The sequence below is a fragment of the Oryza brachyantha genome, chromosome 4, assembly GCF_000231095.2.
Source record: "Oryza brachyantha chromosome 4, ObraRS2, whole genome shotgun sequence".
Lineage (NCBI taxonomy): Eukaryota > Viridiplantae > Streptophyta > Magnoliopsida > Poales > Poaceae > Oryza > Oryza brachyantha.
Window position 1 is genome coordinate 15,283,099 of NC_023166.2, and position 18,109 is coordinate 15,301,207.

Sequence of the window (18,109 nt, forward strand, 5' to 3'; positions counted from 1 at the left end):
AATTGCTCCGGTGCGCGGACGGTGTCTTCTGAATCGCAATGGCCCAAGGGCCCAAACTGTAACCGCGAAAGCACACATTCCGTGTGGGCCGCGACGGAGTTCAATCACACGTTCCAGCCTCATGGGCTTACACGGAGTGTACCGCTCGGCCCGGCACCAAGCAGCAGCAGCGTACAGGTCAGCGGAAACAAGAAGGGAGCGGACACGCCAGCGTCGTCGGCGTCGGCGGTTAAATTAACAGAAGCTGGGGGAGCTCGAGCTCCAGGTCAACCTGCCATGCCACGGCCTCGCCGTCCGCATCACCCTCGCAATTACTCAACCACCGGCCAGCCCAATTGTCGAAATGGCAGTCACCCGCATGCAGGATCCTCCCTAAACCACTCGATCCCTTCCCCACTCCTCATCCAGGTAGATCCCAACAGCCGATCAGATCTCCTCGTCCACGGCTTGCCTCGGCCATTGGGCTTTGGGCGAGTAGTACTGCCGCTTGGGGAAGGCGGAGGAGAGATCGGCAGGTCTTGATTCCTCGATCGCCATGGACGGGCTCATCAAGGGGCTGATCAACGTGGCCATCGACGCCGTCGAGGGCGCCGGGCGTGGGGGGGAGCGGGTCGACGGAGACGCGCCGAGGAGGCACCGCCCGGCGCGGGAGGACGAGGAGGAGGAGGTGGGCCGCGGCGACGAGCGGTCGCGGTCGACCTGGGCCGAGGTGAGCGCCAGCTGCTCGCACAATTGCGTGAGTACGAATTGGTTGGTTTTGTCGGTCTGAGCGTGTGCGGCAGGTGGTCTCCGATCACAAGGGCGGCGAGCCGGAGGAGCGACCGGACCACCGGAACTCGAGGCGGGTGAGTGACGGCTGCTGTTTCGCTGGATAAACTCTAATCTAAACCGGGTTTAGTTCATCTTCTTCCGGCAGTTTGCAGATAGTGCTATGTTAATAGGATTAATTAGTCAATAATTCTCTGGTTGAACTCGATCAGGAGGGGAGACAAGAGAGGAGAGACGATGAGGATTGGGAGAGGGTGAATGCCAGGAAGCAGTATCAGCGCAACCAGGTTTTCTCGATTTGTGTAAACATTTTTGTAAAATTAGTTAGTGTGCCACTCTGCTCACGTAGCTGAGCTCATTCTGTAGTATGAGGAAGAGGACAGGAGGGACAGTAGCAGCCGACGCCCGCAGCAGCAGCAGCAAGCGCCAGCATACACGAGGCAGCAACAGGTTTGATTGGGTTATCTTCTTCCTTTTTCTTTTGCGATAACAGTTATGTACTTACGTTAAATTTATCGTACATGAAGTCATGAATCTGACCAATTGACCGGCATGTGTTTGTCATATTGTAGCCTTGTAGATGCTGGCTGTATGTGGTAGATTTTGAGCTTGTTCATTAGTCACTCACAGAGCAGTGATTTAGAGTGTACAAGTCCAGTGCAGTAGACACGTGCTATGTACAATAGTTTGATTTCTTTTTCTTAAAAAATCCTCATATAAATTTAAAGAAAATCCTCATATATGGAGAATTTTGCTTTTTAAAAAAATTAACTAAAGATTTCTAGCATCTAGAGGTACCAAGTTTTTTTTACTAAAAAATATGTTACCTTCACGGCTTCAGGTGCCATCTTAAAAAAAAAGACCCTCCTATATAGGGGGATATGATATAAAACTTAGGGGGTTCATCTACTTTTTCCTGAAACATAAAGAGTTAATCTAATGGCACAGCTCTATCGAAGCTCGTATGTCTCAAACTTCGCTCAATATAGCTTGATAATTTCATAAATGTATTTCATGTGATTGTTGCGCTCAAACAAGGAAATTGCAATTATTTAATAGTTGTTCCTGGTGTTATTTATATTTTTTCTAGCATTAGCTTGAAGACGGACAGGTATTTGGAGTTTGTTTTGTATAAGTTTTTTACCATCGTTGAGAAAGTAATTTGAGGTATCATATCTTCTAGTAAAATATTTTAATACCTTCAATTACTAGATTAGATACATAGAGCTACCAGAATTTTACATTAAAAATTTGATTCCTTTAGGAACCTATTCAAATACCGTAAAATTTCTCCTTTTTATACCTTACCTCTTTGATTTTGGGGTACTCAGGATGGAAAAGAGAGAAACGATGGAGAGTGGCAGACAGTTGGTGAGAAAAAGCGTCATGGAAAACCATACCAGGTTTGCATTTGGTCTTCTGACAATCAAACACAGATATCATTTGCAAATTTAAAGAAAATTCTTGGATCTTTTATTGTCTTTTTAGTTATTTTGACCGTGTTTCTAGTCAATGTCAACCGACAACTATAAATAAATATCAAATGGACACCTTTTCACTATTCTTGTTTGGTTGAATGGGGTCATACTCATTATATTATAATGTATTATTTTCTAAAGGATATTTTTTATTAACTTTTTACGTTTGATGTTGCTGTTTTTGAACTTAGCATGTAAAAAAGGGAAAATTGCACTTGAGGACCATAAATTATTCCATTTTGTGCAAGCAAACCACATGCTTGTAACTTGTTGATTTGAGACCCTGAATGCTATAAAATGTTTAATCAAGTGTACGCTGTGTTGCTCTTTCTGGCATAAGACAACCAGATGTCAGGCTCAATTGATCAGTACTTTCTCAAGATTTAAGCAATCGATATTATAATGTGATTAACCATTGTTGATACTCTGAAGTTTTATTTATCAGTTTAAGTCTTTTGGTTATTGTATTTTGTGATAAAGAGAAATTTTACGGTCGTTAAAAATACTATCACGTATATAGTATATAGAGGTATCAAATTTTACAATAGATAATGGGATAAGTCCTGATAACATTTGAAGGACTATAAAAAAAAGTTATTTTTTTACCATCCTTGAAAAGTACTTGAGGTACTAAAAATTTTAATGTAAAATTCTGGTATCTTAAGATATATTATATTTAAAGGTAACAAATTTTTACACTGAAAAATATGACACCTCAGGATATTTTTCAAAGATGATAAAAACACTCCTATAAAAAATACCCTTCTGAGAACCTCAATGTTTGCATTGTTCTCCCACTATCAGCATTACAGTTACCCTTTAATAAATGAACAGATCGTTAGGTTCCATTTGGTAAGATCTGACGGCAGTATTGATATATCTTCTGAGAATTCCTTGCCTGTGATTCTGAGCACCTACACAACTGTATGATACAGTCTGAAGCATGGAATGCATATAAAAGGCCACCATCCGAACAACAGTACTCTGAGGATGCTGGTCGGATCCACCATGCTCTAAATGTTGAACCAACAAGGGAGGAACTCAACAGTTTATCGAATGCATGTAACCGGCTGTGGGAGCTCGACATGAACCGCCTAACACCTGGCAAGGACTACAGAATTGAATGTGGCGAAGGGAAGAAAGTATATCAGAAGGGTGATATGGCATCTGAAACTTTGTTCAGCTGGCTAGGAGATGATGTGCTTAGAAAGCCCACCTACTCTCGTTTCTGCGCGCTTCTTGATAATTACAATCCACATCAAGGGTACAAAGAAGTTAAAACTCAGCAGGACAAGCACGAGGAAGTAGCATTCATTGAAGAGATTGCCAGGACGGCGCCAATCAAGTACTTACACCGGTATTTAGTGCTGAAGGGAGTCGCATCTCAAGACTACGAGGACTTCAAGAGAACGCTGACATCCCTATGGTTTGATTTGTACGGAAGAGGTGGCAGTTCTAGCAGCTCTTCTGCATTTGAGCATGTGTTCGTTGGTGAGATCAAGGGGCGAGGACAAGGAGAGAATGAGGTTTCAGGATTCCACAACTGGATCCAGGCAAGTTATTGTAATGTTTCAGAAGCCTTGTATCCCTGTATAAAATAACTCTGATTGGCATTTCGTGAAACAATTGCAGTTTTACCTGGAAGAAGCCAACGGGAATGTGGATTACCAAGGTTACATATTCCCAAGGAGGCGTGGGGAATCGGTAAGTATTTGGTCTTAACATTGATAAGATGCACTTGCTTATGATTAATGGAGCTAAAATGTGTTGTGCTCATGTTGGCAGCCTGATTCAGAGACACAGCTACTGACCATTCAGTTCGAGTGGAATGGTGTTCTGAAATCAGTGTCCAGCACTTTGATAGGTGTCAGCCCTGAATTTGAGGTTGCACTCTACACACTCTGCTTCTTCATGGGAGGGGAAGATAACCGCGTCGAGATTGGTCCATACGCAGTAAACATCAAGTGCTACCAGATGGGGAACAGCAAAATTGGGTCAGCATTTCCCATTGCAGAGAACTGAATTTGTTTGTTGACCTGCTTCTACATGCCTGTAATTTTTCAGCTTTCAGTTACACGAAGTTAAATTGTGCGCTGTTCGATTTGGTCGTTCACACGAAAGAACCATATTGTTCCATAGGTTGTCACCAATATTTCTAGTAGGCAGTAGTAGTACTACTACTACCTAGGCACTACTGAATATTGTATTGTTTGGATCAACCATACTGTACATTTGTAGTCACAAAGTCACATAATAAATTGTTTTTTTTAAAAAACCTGTATCAAAAAAAGTCATCCAGAAAAAAAAACTTCAGAGGCCATCGTAGGCCATCGTAGGGGTTGTTTAGATGGGGCTAAACTTTTTAGTCTCATATCACATCGGATGTTTGGACACTAATTTGAAGTATTAAATATAGACTAATAAAAAAACTAATTTTATAAATGAGTGGTAATCAGTGAGACGAGTTTTTTAAGCCTAATTAATCCATAATTACAACATGTTTACTGTAGCATCACATAGGCTAATTATAGATTAATTATGCTCAATAGATTCGTCTTACAAATTAGTCCAAAATTATATATGTGTTTTATTAATAATCTATATTTACTATTTATAATAAGTATCCAAACATTCTACGGGAGTCCAGACACTCCCTAGGTTTACAAATATGGCTGGAGCAAGGAGTCTCAACTCCGACAAGAGAATGAAGAGGTCACGTCGCAGCAGTGGCAGCAGCAGCCGCCCTCATGAGCATGAGCCTTCTCCTCGCGTGAGCGTTCGCGTTCTCCCCAAGAGCAGCCAGGTGGAGCATCCGCCGCCTAGCCGCCGCGGCGGCCACGGCCACGTCGTCCTCCGCAGCCAGCGCCTCCGCCTCCGCCTCCGCCTCCTGACAGAGCGGTGAGCTCTCCTCCGGAGGAGGATACACTTCGCCATCCAGCTCGTCGTGCTGCGTCGCCCGCCTCAGCCTCTCGACCACCTCCGCCATCGCGGGGCGGTCCTTGCCGTGCTTCGCGAGGCAGCCGGCGGCGAGCTCGGCTACCTCAGCGGCTGCTCTCATGGAGTACCTCCCTTGGAGCCTCACGTCCATGATCCGACCGAACTGCGCGCTCTCGGCGGGGTGGCGCCTCACCCACTCGAGGAGTTTCTGCTCCTCCTTGGGCCGGCTCTTCTCGATCGACCGCCGGCCGGTGAGGATCTCGTACAGCACCACCCCGAAGCTCCACACGTCGCTCTTGGCCGTGAGGTGCCCTGTCCTGACGTAGTCCGGGGCTGCGTAGCCGTACGTCCCCATCACCTGAACACCCAAAGCGAAATGGATTCATTTCTGAACTTGTCCTGGAAGAACACCAAAGTGATGAACTGATGATCCGTATCTGACACATTTCTGAGCTCTGAAGATTTCACATACCGCTGTGGACACATGCGTCTGACCTTCCGATGGCCCCTCCCTCGCTAATCCAAAGTCTGACAGTTTTGGTCTGAACTCCTCATCCAGCAGCACATTCGCGGCCTTGAAATCACGGTATATGATCTGACAAACAGTGAAGATCACAACGAAGATGATTCAGTCTGTGATGCTGATAAAAAGAGGCTTCTTTGACGTGCGGTTTTCAGAGAAAGGTGGATGACCTGAAACTCCAGGCCCTCGTGGAGGTAGAGCAACCCCTCGGCGGCGCCCAGCGCGACCCGCAGCCTGACGCCCCACGGAAGGACGGGGTGGGATCGGTCGAACAGGTGGTCGTCCAGCGTCTTGTTCGGCACGAACTCGTAGACCAGCAGCCGCTGCTGGCCTCGCTCCGTCTGCGACGCGCAGTACCCGACGAGCTTGACGAGGTTGGGGTGCTCCAAGACGCCCAGGAGCTGCACCTCGGCCAGCCATTCCTTGTGCCCCTGCACCTCGACAGTGGAGTCAAAATGGCGGGAGCATGAGCATCGACATCGATCCATCCGTCCAATTTGCGGGTGTCTTGTTTTGGCGGCCGTACCTGGCGGCTGTCGAGGTTGAGCCTCTTGACAGCGACGGGAGTGCCATGAGGTGGGCCGCTGGGGAGGCGGAGGACGCCCCGGTAGACGCACCCGAAGCCGCCCTGGCCGACCATGAGCAGCGGGCTGAAGTTGCCCGTGGCGCCGCGGAGCTCGCGGAGCGCGAGCTCCCGCGGGCCGCTCTGCCTCGCGTCGTACAGCTCCGGGGTGCTCCGCGCCGAGGAGCTCGACGCTGACGGCCTCGCGCCGGCGCTCGAGGACTCTGACGGGCAATTCGTGGCGTTGGCCCACGACGACGTGCACGTGCTTGACGGGGCGGCGGGCACGGACACGTTGGAGCCCGCCTCGGTGGAGACGGCAGAGGAGATGATGCCCACGGCAGCAGGTGGGGAGGCCGGCGCCGGCGCGGTTATCCCCGACCGTTTCTTGATCCTGCACTTGTCCTGGAAGAGACACAGGCAGCCCATTTCTTGGAGGAAATCGAGTTCTATCGATCGCTATTTGCTATACTTCAGCAACTCACAGATCAGAGAGAGAGAGGTTGATTAAAACGGATATTTTCTGTTCCTCCTCTTCGCGTTGGCTCGACAATGACTTGTCTGAACTTCTACATGATTACAATCCAACCAGGAGAAGGCCAAGAGCAAAGAGAACAGAAGGGATGACCAATCGATCAGAGAAGAAAAATTCTAGCAAGCCAGTTTTCTGCCAGATGGAACACAAATTCAACAAGAGAACAGCTACCTTCGCATAAGGAACTAAAAAAGAGTCTCAAGAAATGCCTCCAAGTGGCTTGATTGTTGGATACAACAGTCAGGTAGACGAAGACCATGAACTGTACCTTCACGAGCGCAAGATGTGATCCGGCTCCGAAGCCTGAAATGCTCAACCAGACACTTCTCAGCTCCCCTGCCAACCACTTTATTCTATCGTCACTTTGCTTGCACCAAGCAGAACGTACACGGTTTCGTGCTAATCTGCATTCTGCAAGAGCATAATGGTCTTTGAAATGTTCAAACTTCAAACATTACGGCGGCCATAGGATCATCAGCAGAATGCACGAGAGACTGGATTCCCCACCTCTCCCTCGGCCGCTGCCTGAACAACTGAACCTTGATGATCCCACACGGCACACTCCACTGATGCTGCCAACTTCTTTTACTCTCTTTGTGCTCATCTGGTCATCGTTTCCTTTTCTTATTTTTTTCTTCATTCTTGAAAATCCGCACCTAGTTGACAAGAGATATTGACTGCCGAACAGTGATGCATTTCAACGTATTGACCCGGATACGTCGTTGTTGGCTTGCTCGGTGAGCTATCTGTGTCCTGACTTTCTGCTTCACCGTGCATCTTGACCTGCATGGTTGACTATCTTGTCGTTCAATCCAACAACCGGCGGCGTCTCACAAACGGAGAACAGGATAAATAATGCCCCAAACTAGCATAGCTAATCTGCTTGCTGCCGCAGGCAAGGGGGTGACTGTCCAAACATAGTATATGCAAACAAAAAATAATTTGGGAATAAAATTTTTATAGATGTATTCTTAGCGATTTAAAAACTAAGACTGAGAAAATAAAATTTAGTAAAAAAACCCTTAAAATTAACTTCAAATTTAAGATTGAAAATATAAATTTTAGCTTATAAGCAGAAGCGGAAGCAAAAAAGGTGGGGGTGAAGTTTTTTCTTTCGACGAATAGCACCAACAGTACAGTGTTTCATTGATATAACAGGAAATAGGTACAAGATTATAATCCAAGAAGGCTATGATCCAGGAAAAGAAGAGAAAAAAATAACACTACTTGCCAACACGCCAGTATAAACAAACAGTGGACTAGCACCGGACTACCCGTTGATAAGCATGACTTGTCGTTGCCAGATGAATGGCTGCGTTCGAACCGGCCGGTTGTAAAAGCTAATTAATCGTACGAAAAACAATAAACGTAATTAGTATATGATTAATTAAGTACTACTTATTAAAAATTTAAAAAATGAATTTATTTGATCTTCTAAAATAATTTTTATATAGAAAATTTTTACACAGAATATATCATTTAGTAGTTTAAAAAGCGTGCTAACGAAAAACGAGACTAGGGTAAAGGGTTGTAGAGGGAGAGGGTGAGAGAGATCCCTCACCCTTGCATGGCCGATCGACCCACCGACATCTAAGAGCTTCAACCAGTTGTCTGAAACATATTAAACCATGAAGGGATCTCTAAGAAAATGTTAAATTGCGTGATATCATAAATAAATAAATAGATTGCCATAATGCTATGTCCACAGTCGCATGAATGCATGACTCGATACCCTAGTTGTTTGGAAAAGGTAGACTTGTTGACCTTTACTTCCCCCGTTATAGTTTGCAGCTATATCATGGGATAATCCCTTTGTATACCCCTAGAATTTTAACTAATCTCTTATATGTCCTCAAATTTTGCTTACATTTTTTATACCCAAAAACTTGATTTTGATCTCTTCCATGACCCTTATGTTAGTTGATCATTAGTTGACCGGTTAATTTCTATAAAATTGACCACTTTACCCTTTGAATTAGCATAGAAGTTTAAGAATTACATTATTAAAAATATAAACGCTATCGTATGACTATTAGAAGTTATGAGTTTTTTTTGTGCGGTTCGTTATCTATGACAATTTATTTTTAGATAATAAAATAAATAATATGTATTTATTTTATTTTTAAAAAGTCATAAAAATGAGAAGTGTTCATACAAAGACATGACTAACCATGCTCACGATATTTTTTTAAAGAGTGCTCCTGATAAAAAATCTATTGTCCTATTAAATTTTAAATAAAAAATTAATTTATTATATTATTTTGTTTTTAAAATTTATGTTAAAATTTTTGTACTAGCCTCATTAGTTACATAAAATGAACACATTATGAACTCAAACAAATTTTTCAATCATTTTTTAGCTTATATTAAAACTTAAATCATCAAGGACATTAAAAATATTTATCACGAACTTAATAATAAGATGAAAGAAAATATAACGACATACCCGGTATGGAAGAGATCAAGTTAAAATTTCAAGGGTATAAAAGAGATCGGGTAAGTTTCAGGGGTATGAAAGGGATTGAGTTAATTTTTAGGGGTATACAGGGAATTTACCCCTATATTATCTACTTAAAACAAGCTAGCAAACAAATTGAATTTGAACATGAATGCCACATCCATACACCAAAAATATTCTCAAACCTGATTTACCAATAAGGAGGGTCATGCATGCATATTAATGCCCAATGGTCAGCTAAGTACAAGCTCCGGTTATAAATAACATTTTAAAAAATACTTTAGAAACGTGAACACTAGTATAGATTAATCATGAAAAATCATTAGAATCATATGTATGTTAATATCATATTTTTTATAGTAAAAAGAATGATTAAATTTTTGTTTGAAGATCATGTTCTTATCCAAAACGATATTTGTTGAGGAAAGGAGTCCTGAGTGATCCGGACTGTTTGATAGAAACAAAGTTTGAATGTTTGAGTCATAATTATTTGAATATCTGTATATGCAAAACTGCAAAACCACTAGCTGATTTCCCACTGCAAAAAATATTGGCAATATATATTGTTCGTGTTCCCTATTCTTCCTTGATCTTTTTTTTTTCCCAAAGAAAGACTCCACTGCAGAGTCTCCGGTCGCGCGTCCATAAAATCTGGCCCATCAAAATTCGTGAGTCGTGACACCGACTTGTGTTATTACGGAGCACTATTATTATTTATTCAAGAAAAAGACCAAAATAGCCTCTACCTCGCAGGAAGCGGTCAACGCGCCAAGGGAGACTCACGATGGCAAAAGAGTAATTATATCCCAACCCCAGGGGTATTGCTGATGACGCGGCTCGACCCCGGGATAACCTAGGTAGGCAAGGACGCGCAGTCGCGCAGGGTTCCGTGGTGTCTTCCCTCTCCCCGCAATCTCAAGGCCTGCGGTTTCGGCTCCGGTTCTAGGGTTTGGATTGGATTCCCCAACTCGATCCCTCGACGACGCGAGGTGCGTGCGTACGCCCGCGTGGATTCGGATCCTCGTTGTCCCTCGATTCGATCCCTGGCCCTTCCAAATCCGCTGTCTTGTGTGTGGCGGTCTCTCCAGGTTGTTCTTTTTTCGGTTTCGGTTTGTGCTGTGGTGAGCGGGGGAGATGCCGCCGAAGGCTAGGAGGGGCGCCGCGGCGGCGTCGGCGGCGGCGGGGAGGAAGGGGCCAGGGACCAGGGGCAGGTTGGTGAAGGCGCAGGCGGCGGCCGTGGAGGAGCCGGCGCCCGTGGAGGAGGCGAAGGAGGTGCCCGCCGAGGAGGCGAAGGCTGCGGAGGAGGCCCCGAAGGTGGAGGAGCAGAAGCGCCAGCCGTCACCGCCACCGCACCAACCAGCCGCGGAGGAGAAGGCTCTGCCCGATGCTGCAGCGAACGGCGCGAGCCACGGTGAAGGTATTGCCTTTTCCCCGTGTATGGATTGTTTACTTTGTTTTGTGCTATTCGTGTCGATTATTTTGTACATTAGGATGAATTGCTGCATCGATGTATTTTTATGTTGGGCGCAATAATAAACGCCCTAAGTAGCATGGAATGGATGTCTTGTCATACCGAGTGTTTTCCATTTAATTCTTGGTTAGCATTCGCTCGTGGTTGCTGTCAGAATATTAGATCTGTGAGATCATTTAGTAGTTAGTACTGTTCCAGCAGCTGGTCTTTGATTCAGTTTAGTACCATCCAATGGCTGAGTACATGGAACTTTGCTTTAAGAACGGGCAACACTGATCTCTCCTAGTTTTATTCATGCAAAGATAACAAAAGGCGCTCTTAACAAAACACAAAAGAGCAAATGCTTAACTTGTGACTGTTTTTTCGGTTATATTTTTATTGGACACCGCAGTTGCCCATGTAGTAAGGTCTATAACTTATGCTTATATCATTTTTAGATGAGGGAACTACAAAAGAATCATATGAAGAGGATAAAGGTGAACGACTGGAGTTTGAGGATGAGCCAGAATATGAAGAGGAGGCTGCTGTTGACTACGATGAGAAAGACTTGGAGCAATATGAAGAGCAATATGATGATGTTGATGAAGTGGTGGAATATACTGAAGATGTGATTGAAGAGGAGATGGTAGACGAGGAACTTGATGGTGGGGACGACGGCGAGGGGGAAGGATATGAAAATGCCGAAGAAGAACATAATGTTGATGTGGAGGATGAAGATCATCATGAAATGGTGAAAGAGCACCGCAAGCGGAAGGAGTTTGAAGTTTTTGTTGGTGGGCTTGATAAAGATGCAACAGAAAGCGACCTTAGGAAGGTTTTTGGTGAAGTTGGTGAGATCACTGAAGTTCGTTTGATGATGAATCCTGTTACAAAGAAAAATAAAGGCTTTGCCTTTCTGAGATATGCGACAGTAGAACAAGCAAGGCGGGCTGTGTCAGAGCTGAAGAATCCGCTGGTTGGTCTAAAGATTTGGTTCTTTTTTAATTTATTATGGTGTATCATATCTTATATATAGTCTAATAATTTGTTAAATGCTGTAGGTGAGAGGCAAACAATGTGGTGTCGCTCCTAGTCATGACAACGATACTCTTTTTGTCGGCAATATCTGCAAGACATGGACTAAGGAGCATGTAAGATGCTTAAAAACTTCCTTGTTCCTTTTGTGTTGTTAGTTGAAGAAATAACTTATTTTGGCATGTACAGTTGAAGGAGAAACTCAAGAGTTATGGAGTTGAGAATTTTGATGATCTACTATTGGTTGAGGACAGCAATAATCCAGGAATGAACCGTGGGTATGCTTTACTTGAGTTTTCTACTCGCCCTGAAGCAATGGATGCTTTTAGGCGATTGCAGAAGAGGGATGTAGTTTTTGGAGTTGATCGTAGTGCAAAGGTTTCCTTTGCTGATTCTTATCCTGAAGTTGACGATGAAATAATGGCACAGGTAACTACTCTGGTGCTTTTGTCTGTTTATGTTGCAAATATTATTAAAACAGTTGAATCCTTATTCTGGTTTGACGGTTCAGGTTAGAACTGTATTTATTGATGGCCTTCCTCCCTCATGGGATGAAGATCGTCTCAAGAAGTACCTTAAAAAATATGGAGCTATTGAGAAAGTTGAACTTGCCCGAAATATGCCAGCAGCCAAGAGAAAGGATTTTGGGTTTGTTACTTTTGATACACACGATAATGCTGTTGCATGTGCTGATGGGATATCTAATTCTGAGATTGGTGAAGGCGACAGCAAGGTCTGTTTCCCCAAATGTGCTTGCTGGATCTTTTTTACCATCTGCTCATTCTGTTCGACTTGAACTAATATTATGCAATACCTTACTGTTTGATGGTTCAGGCAAAAGTGCGAGCCAGGTTATCAAGACCACTGCAGAGACCTCCTAGAATGAAGCATGGATTAAGAGGAAATTTTAGGATTGGGCAGGGTGCTTCTCGTGGTGGACGTTTTCCATATGATCGTCCTCCACTTCGCCGGCCTCCACCTCGTCTTTCAAGACCTGATGTTAGTCGCTTACCACCACCGGTCAGGGGCCGCCCACTGAAGAGGCCAGTAGATATTAGAGACAGGCGTCCTGTTGTGTCAATACCAGATAGAGTTAGGCGTTTGCCTCCACCAGAGAGATCATATGATAGAAGGCCTCCAGGTGTGCAGATGTTTTCTGCAATTTATTCCCTCTTTTTTCTTCTTGCAGTGAAAACCACTGTAGCTACCTCACTTTCTCAAACTTCATCTGTATACAGCTCTTGTGTATCCCAAGAGAAGTCCAAGGAGAGATTATGGAAGGCGTGATGAACTTCCTCCACCAAGGAGCAGAGCTACCTTTGGGGACTATAGTTCAAGAGTTCCTGTGGATAGACGCCCTTCTTATAGGGAAGATTATTCACCCCGGGGGGCAGCCTATTCGGACCTAGGTCCTCGTAATGCTCCCCGTCTTTCGGATAGGCGAGCATATGCTGATGATGGTTATGGAGGGAAGATTGACCGTCCTTTACCAACATATAGGGAGGGACGTGGTCGTGATTATGATACAATGTCTGGTTCAAAACGCTCATATGCTGAGATGGTGAGGGCAGTTAATTATTGTTTTCTGTTTCATGCTTGCTCTTTATTCCTCAGTGAACTAAGACATTGCTAATGTTATGTCAGGATGATGTGCCACCTCGGTACCATGACATTAGTGTTCGTCAGTCTAAGGCACGCTTAGACTATGACATGGGTGGCAGCAGTGCCCGGTATGCAGATACATATAGCGAGAGGTTGGTTTACATTTTGAAATGTGCATTCGCTTTGCTGACTTTGCTTTTAATATCTTGCTCTTACACATGTTTATCTTTGAAGGCTTGGCCGATCACATGTGGGATATAGTGGTGGCAGATCTGTCTCTGGTCATGATTCGGTGTACAGCAGTGGTCGTCATGGCATGAGTTATGGAGGTATATACCCTTTGATGATTCTGTTATGTCAGGCTACCTTTGCTCAATATTTTAGTTCTGAATTTTCAAACCATGTGCTGCTTCTACTTCAGGTTCTGCAAACAGTAGTGATGCTGGTGGAATGTACTCCTCAAATTTTGGTGGTAGCTACATGTCTCGTGGATCTGACGTGAGTCTTCATCACAATGTTATCTCCAGTTCATCATCTATGTCCTTTTTTTGTTGCACCAAGCCTTTTATCATTTTGATTTCCCCCAATTTATTTAAACTTTGTTTGTGCAGGTTGGCGGAAGTTCATATTCATCACTTTACTCAGGCCGTAATGCGGGTAGCAACAGTGGTTACTATGGCGGTAGTGGTTCTAGTTCATATTACTGAGGTATGCGTTCAATCTGCTCTGTTCTCCTTGAGTTTAATTTTTTCCTGCATAAAGTTTTCAATTGAGATCTCGCATCAGTACCACCACCACAACAACCGTGTAACTGCGCTCCCTTCAAAGAAGGCAAATGCTTCCCCTTCTATCAAACAAGGGATGCCCTTCGTGATCAACTGTGAATTGTTTTGATGGTACAGATTTCGCATCATATCGTCTTTGTGGAACAGACTTGGCACCATAGGAGGTTGGTGTAGGCCCTGGATTGTTTGGAGCTCCTTAATTAAGGCCTACGGATTTGGACAAGAAGTGGCAATTGTGTGTGGGAGCTCTTGAATAAGACATGATCAAAGAAGCCAGAAACACCGAGTTGGTTAAAGCAGTAGTCTTGTGGATGTTCTGGCTAGTTTCTTTAATGTAAGGCTTTGCTTTATTTGGTCAAGAGTTGTGAACATAATTGCCACCTATGGTATCTTGTCATCTTTACTTCCAGTGTTTCTAAACATTTTTGAGAGATATGGAGTGTTTCAGTAAAGTAGTACTATGAGGTAGTTCCCTGAAATACAAGGTGCCTTGGAGATAGTTAGCATCTTGTGATGTGCTGGCTGAAGATCAGACTTACAAATGAAGCCTTAGAAGTGGGCGCTTTGTGTAAGGCTGTTACTTCTGAATCCGTTGGCATCTGCACTCTGGTGGTTTGATAATTTGCTGAGTGAGGCAAAAAGATGCTTGATCAGACTGAAACTCTGGACTTGCTATTTGTTAACTGCAGAAAAAATGGATTTGTTGGTTGCTGAAATAGGGAGAAACCATTTATGTGGCTCAAGTAGTTCTTTCACCAAGCAATTACTTAGCCCTTGCCATAATAAGTTTAAGATAACAGAACTTGCAGTTACAGAACTGTGAGTATGGCCTTGGATTGCTGTTGTTGACTAGTAGCAGTATAGAGTTCAGGGCACCGAGGCATATCTAACAAAGCAATACCATCATTGAGCGCAATGTTTCAATTACTACCCATTCCTGTAATTTCTATCAAGGGCTTCATGGAACATGGATTAATATACATCTTTGAGAAAAAAAGTGGTACTCGGACATTTTCAAGCTCTGAAGAAATTTGCAAGAAGCATGATACACTAACTAATTAAGTTTCAGAAAAAAATATCTGGTTTTGCTATGATATCTAAACTGTTCTGCTATCATAATTACTGGATAGTTTTGGTATGTTTGGGCCCTTTGTTTATCCCATTATAGATGGAGATATATTTAGTGGTGCCTACCAAGTTTGTTTTTGCAACATTTTTTTGCAAATGGAAGATTTTACCAAGATATTTACATATTAGGGAACATCCACCTTTTCTTGATATCTTTTGACAGTGGCTGATGCAATGTTCTAGTGAGTAGGTGGGGCCAATGGTTAATATTACTAAATACCATTTACAGAGGACAGCTGCAACAAACCTAGTAAACTCGTTAATGTTAATAGCATCGTTCTCTGAGCATAGCAAGGAATTGTACAGCAAGTAACTGCATTGATTGAAATTTACTTGATTCATCATATAAGTGATAATAACCATTATTGGATCCTGATATCAAAGTTCACATTTTACACTTGAAATTATTGATATGTATGCCAGACCTGGCAGTACCTAGAAAGGGGACTGTGTGCTGTTCTGGAGGCAGCTCTTGAAGTGCTCTGGCAGTCTTGACAAACTACTCATTCTTTTATTATCATTATCATTTAGTGTTTACTGTTCAGTTTGTTGGAGTAGGATCCCCGTAAGTGCTACGACAATTATTTCAGATCGTGATGAACTGCATTAGTTACCATTATGCATGGAGGATTTGCACTATCCAGCACAGAGAGAAGGTATCAGTGAATTTGGATATTGGACTAAAGTCTGAGGGAATCAGCACCGTGTTGTTGGATGATTGGGTGCTTGAGTAAAATAGAAGTGGAGGGGAAGGGGGAGTTTGTTGATTTTAGTGGAATGAAGATAGATCAGAAAACAGTATGTCCATAATTTTACAAGATTCGTCTATTGAAGCGTTTTTGTTCAACTAGCAAATGCAAAGCACCATTAACAATTTTTTATTGACGGTCTGGAATTGGAGAACAGAAAACTTAACCATACAGTTCATCTCTACTGTTTTAATTACAAAAGCTATAGTTATTTGAAGTAGAAAAGTATAGATAATATATGAATTGATTGAATGATTAATATTGTTCATACTATGTATCTTTTGTGCATTGTTCTCAGAAAGTTTCATTGCATTCGTTTAGTTCAATATCATCTAACCACCGGCCCAACCGTGTTGATTGCTTGAGGCTTATTTTATCTCAGTTTTGTCACTTATAATAAATTCATTATCCGTCTATTTTTATGCTGTTTGCTTATTTCAAGTACTACTTTATTTCTCTCATGTGGTGTGAGATCGAATTGATAACTACCGATCAATTCATCCCTGCGTTGGGTGTGCTACAAGATGTGCTTGGATATTATGGTAAGCAATTGCGCTACAAGATGCTTACAGCTATTTCGTCATGTGCGAGCTGTATATATTGGTGTACTAAGCTCAGGTTGCAGCTTTTCTCCTCTCTTCTGCTTTTAAGGTTTGTAATGAGCATTTGTAAGCATGGGATCGGACTTAATGTACATGTATGTTCAATGAAGTGCTCGCCTTGAGATTTCAAGGAAAAATTGTGCGACTGGTATGTTGTGATATGATGTTGCTCAGTATTTGCTGGGGCCTGGGGTCTTGTGCGGCTATCGCTAGTCTTGGCTTGCTATTGGAAATGTAGGTTATGGCCCCAAAATGAGGCCTTGTTTTAGTCTTTATTCGGTTAATCTCTCACATGACTGTTTAGTCTTTGTTCGGTTAATCTCTCACATGATGGCATTGAAATCGGCTAATCTTCGGGTAATATCTCACTCACATGACGGCATTGAAGGGTATTTAGAATGAATTTATTTAACAAATAATGGTGTGGAATTATTCTCTCAATCCCTCGGATCTTTGAGGATGAACGAGTAAGATCTTAAATTTCCACTCATCCTACCCCAACCATCTTCCAGCTCATAAATATTTCTTTTTATTAAGGGGTATAATTCATCTCTCCTAAAATAATCACTTATTTCGGGATAGAGGAATTAGAAGTTTTAATCACAAATCTCTTTTTATCGTGGCAATTGGTTAACCGATGAAAGCCTAAATCCAAGGTCCATCGTTATCGAGGTGTTGAATCTCCTTTTTTAGGAGTCGCATTTACTTTTTGGACGACAGTTTAGGGGAACATAGATCCCCGGTACATCGCCAAAAAGTACAATAGAAACATAAACCAAACTCAAAAATAGAGAAGGCAAGCAAAGTAAGGGGAGCAAACCTTCTATTGAAGCCAAATAGGTACAGAGGAATTAGTCAGCCGGGCTCTGCGGCATTATCACGATGATTCTTTTCTTGGGCCTCTCTTGATGTGAACATCGCATGGCAAACTAGTTAACCCCTACGGGTACCTCAATAGTACATTGGAGATTTGTACATGAGGCGTATATTTGATGTATGCTTCACCGGATTTGGCAACATTTGGTAACAAGTTGAATGCATCCATATTGTGTGGCTCTACTTATACAATTCTGTGGTTTAAAGTGGCACCAATGCGAACAACCCAAAGTCTCTAACCATTAATATGTAAAAAAAAACAATTATTTAGTATTATCTTTTGTCACCCTTATGTAACCAAGTTTTCATTTTATAAGGCTAAGGTTGTTGTTGAGCCATTGTTATCCGTGGCAACTATGTTTGTGTCCCCTTTCTTCCAAGTCAATAAGTATTTCTTATTAGCAACGGTAAAACTCACCATAATGTTTCATATACAGTACCTGTTGAAAGTATTAGGAGTTCCAAAACCAAACTTCTGTGGGTTATAGGCTTATAGCGTGGTAGCTTGTAGTCTGTCCCGGAGTATTTCTAATTAGCAACACTAAGAGCATCTCCAACATCTCATCTAAATTTAGTCATCCATATCTTCATTTGGATGATCATCTAAACTAGTTTCATTCT

The 18,109-nt window shown here is 42.8% G+C and overlaps 3 protein-coding genes across 4 annotated transcripts; 2 read left to right on the forward strand and 1 right to left on the reverse strand.

Annotated features, from left to right (window-relative positions):
• The first annotated feature begins 251 nt into the window (after positions 1 to 251).
• Positions 252 to 4,521, forward strand: LOC102707485 (poly(U)-specific endoribonuclease-B). The gene is made up of 8 exons (XM_006652533.3): positions 252 to 709; positions 783 to 845; positions 981 to 1,055; positions 1,135 to 1,218; positions 2,100 to 2,171; positions 3,182 to 3,799; positions 3,879 to 3,950; positions 4,032 to 4,521. Exons 1-8 carry the CDS (start codon positions 536 to 538, stop codon positions 4,266 to 4,268), a joined length of 1,395 nt encoding a protein of 464 aa, XP_006652596.1. The 5' UTR covers positions 252 to 535; the 3' UTR covers positions 4,269 to 4,521.
• A 384-nt stretch (positions 4,522 to 4,905) lies between these two features.
• Positions 4,906 to 7,140, reverse strand: LOC102707765 (probable serine/threonine-protein kinase PBL19). The gene is made up of 4 exons (XM_040523520.1): positions 6,233 to 7,140; positions 5,877 to 6,137; positions 5,656 to 5,778; positions 4,906 to 5,541 (listed from the first exon to the last, which is right to left on the reverse strand). Exons 1-4 carry the CDS (start codon positions 6,695 to 6,697, stop codon positions 4,960 to 4,962), a joined length of 1,431 nt encoding a protein of 476 aa, XP_040379454.1. The 5' UTR covers positions 6,698 to 7,140; the 3' UTR covers positions 4,906 to 4,959.
• A 2,996-nt stretch (positions 7,141 to 10,136) lies between these two features.
• On the forward strand, positions 10,137 to 15,016 carry LOC102719669. Of its 2 annotated transcripts, XM_040522986.1 has the most exons (13): positions 10,147 to 10,250; positions 10,350 to 10,678; positions 11,170 to 11,687; positions 11,773 to 11,862; positions 11,936 to 12,175; positions 12,258 to 12,479; positions 12,581 to 12,887; positions 12,985 to 13,307; positions 13,391 to 13,500; positions 13,583 to 13,677; positions 13,770 to 13,846; positions 13,960 to 14,056; positions 14,251 to 15,016. In XM_040522986.1, the coding sequence occupies exons 2-12, from the start codon at positions 10,396 to 10,398 to the stop codon at positions 14,053 to 14,055; spliced, it is 2,361 nt and encodes a 786-aa protein (XP_040378920.1). In that variant the 5' UTR covers positions 10,147 to 10,250; positions 10,350 to 10,395; the 3' UTR covers position 14,056; positions 14,251 to 15,016. The 2 variants fall into 2 exon arrangements, with proteins under 2 accessions (XP_040378921.1, XP_040378920.1); XM_040522987.1 differs by having other exon boundaries at positions 10,137 to 10,678; positions 13,391 to 13,476.
• The last annotated feature ends 3,093 nt before the right edge of the window (positions 15,017 to 18,109 follow it).

Bases quoted from the DNA above. Each gene is read 5' to 3' on its own strand.
- LOC102719669 (XM_040522986.1), top strand. From the start codon at position 10,396: ATGCCGCCGAAGGCTAGGAGGGGCGCCGCGGCGGCGTCGGCGGCGGCG. The intron at 13,308-13,390 runs GTGAGGGCAGTT...ATGTTATGTCAG, and splicing joins AACGCTCATATGCTGAGATG to GATGATGTGCCACCTCGGTA. The intron at 13,501-13,582 runs GTTGGTTTACAT...TTATCTTTGAAG, and splicing joins GCAGATACATATAGCGAGAG to GCTTGGCCGATCACATGTGG.
- LOC102707485 (XM_006652533.3), top strand. From the start codon at position 536: ATGGACGGGCTCATCAAGGGGCTGATCAACGTGGCCATCGACGCCGTC. The intron at 710-782 runs GTGAGCGCCAGC...CGTGTGCGGCAG, and splicing joins CGCGGTCGACCTGGGCCGAG to GTGGTCTCCGATCACAAGGG. The intron at 3,800-3,878 runs GCAAGTTATTGT...AAACAATTGCAG, and splicing joins GATTCCACAACTGGATCCAG to TTTTACCTGGAAGAAGCCAA.
- LOC102707765 (XM_040523520.1), bottom strand. From the start codon at position 6,697: ATGGGCTGCCTGTGTCTCTTCCAGGACAAGTGCAGGATCAAGAAACGG. The intron at 5,779-5,876 runs GTCATCCACCTT...ACTGTTTGTCAG, and splicing joins ACGAGGGCCTGGAGTTTCAG to ATCATATACCGTGATTTCAA. The intron at 5,542-5,655 runs GTATGTGAAATC...TTGGGTGTTCAG, and splicing joins AGACGCATGTGTCCACAGCG to GTGATGGGGACGTACGGCTA.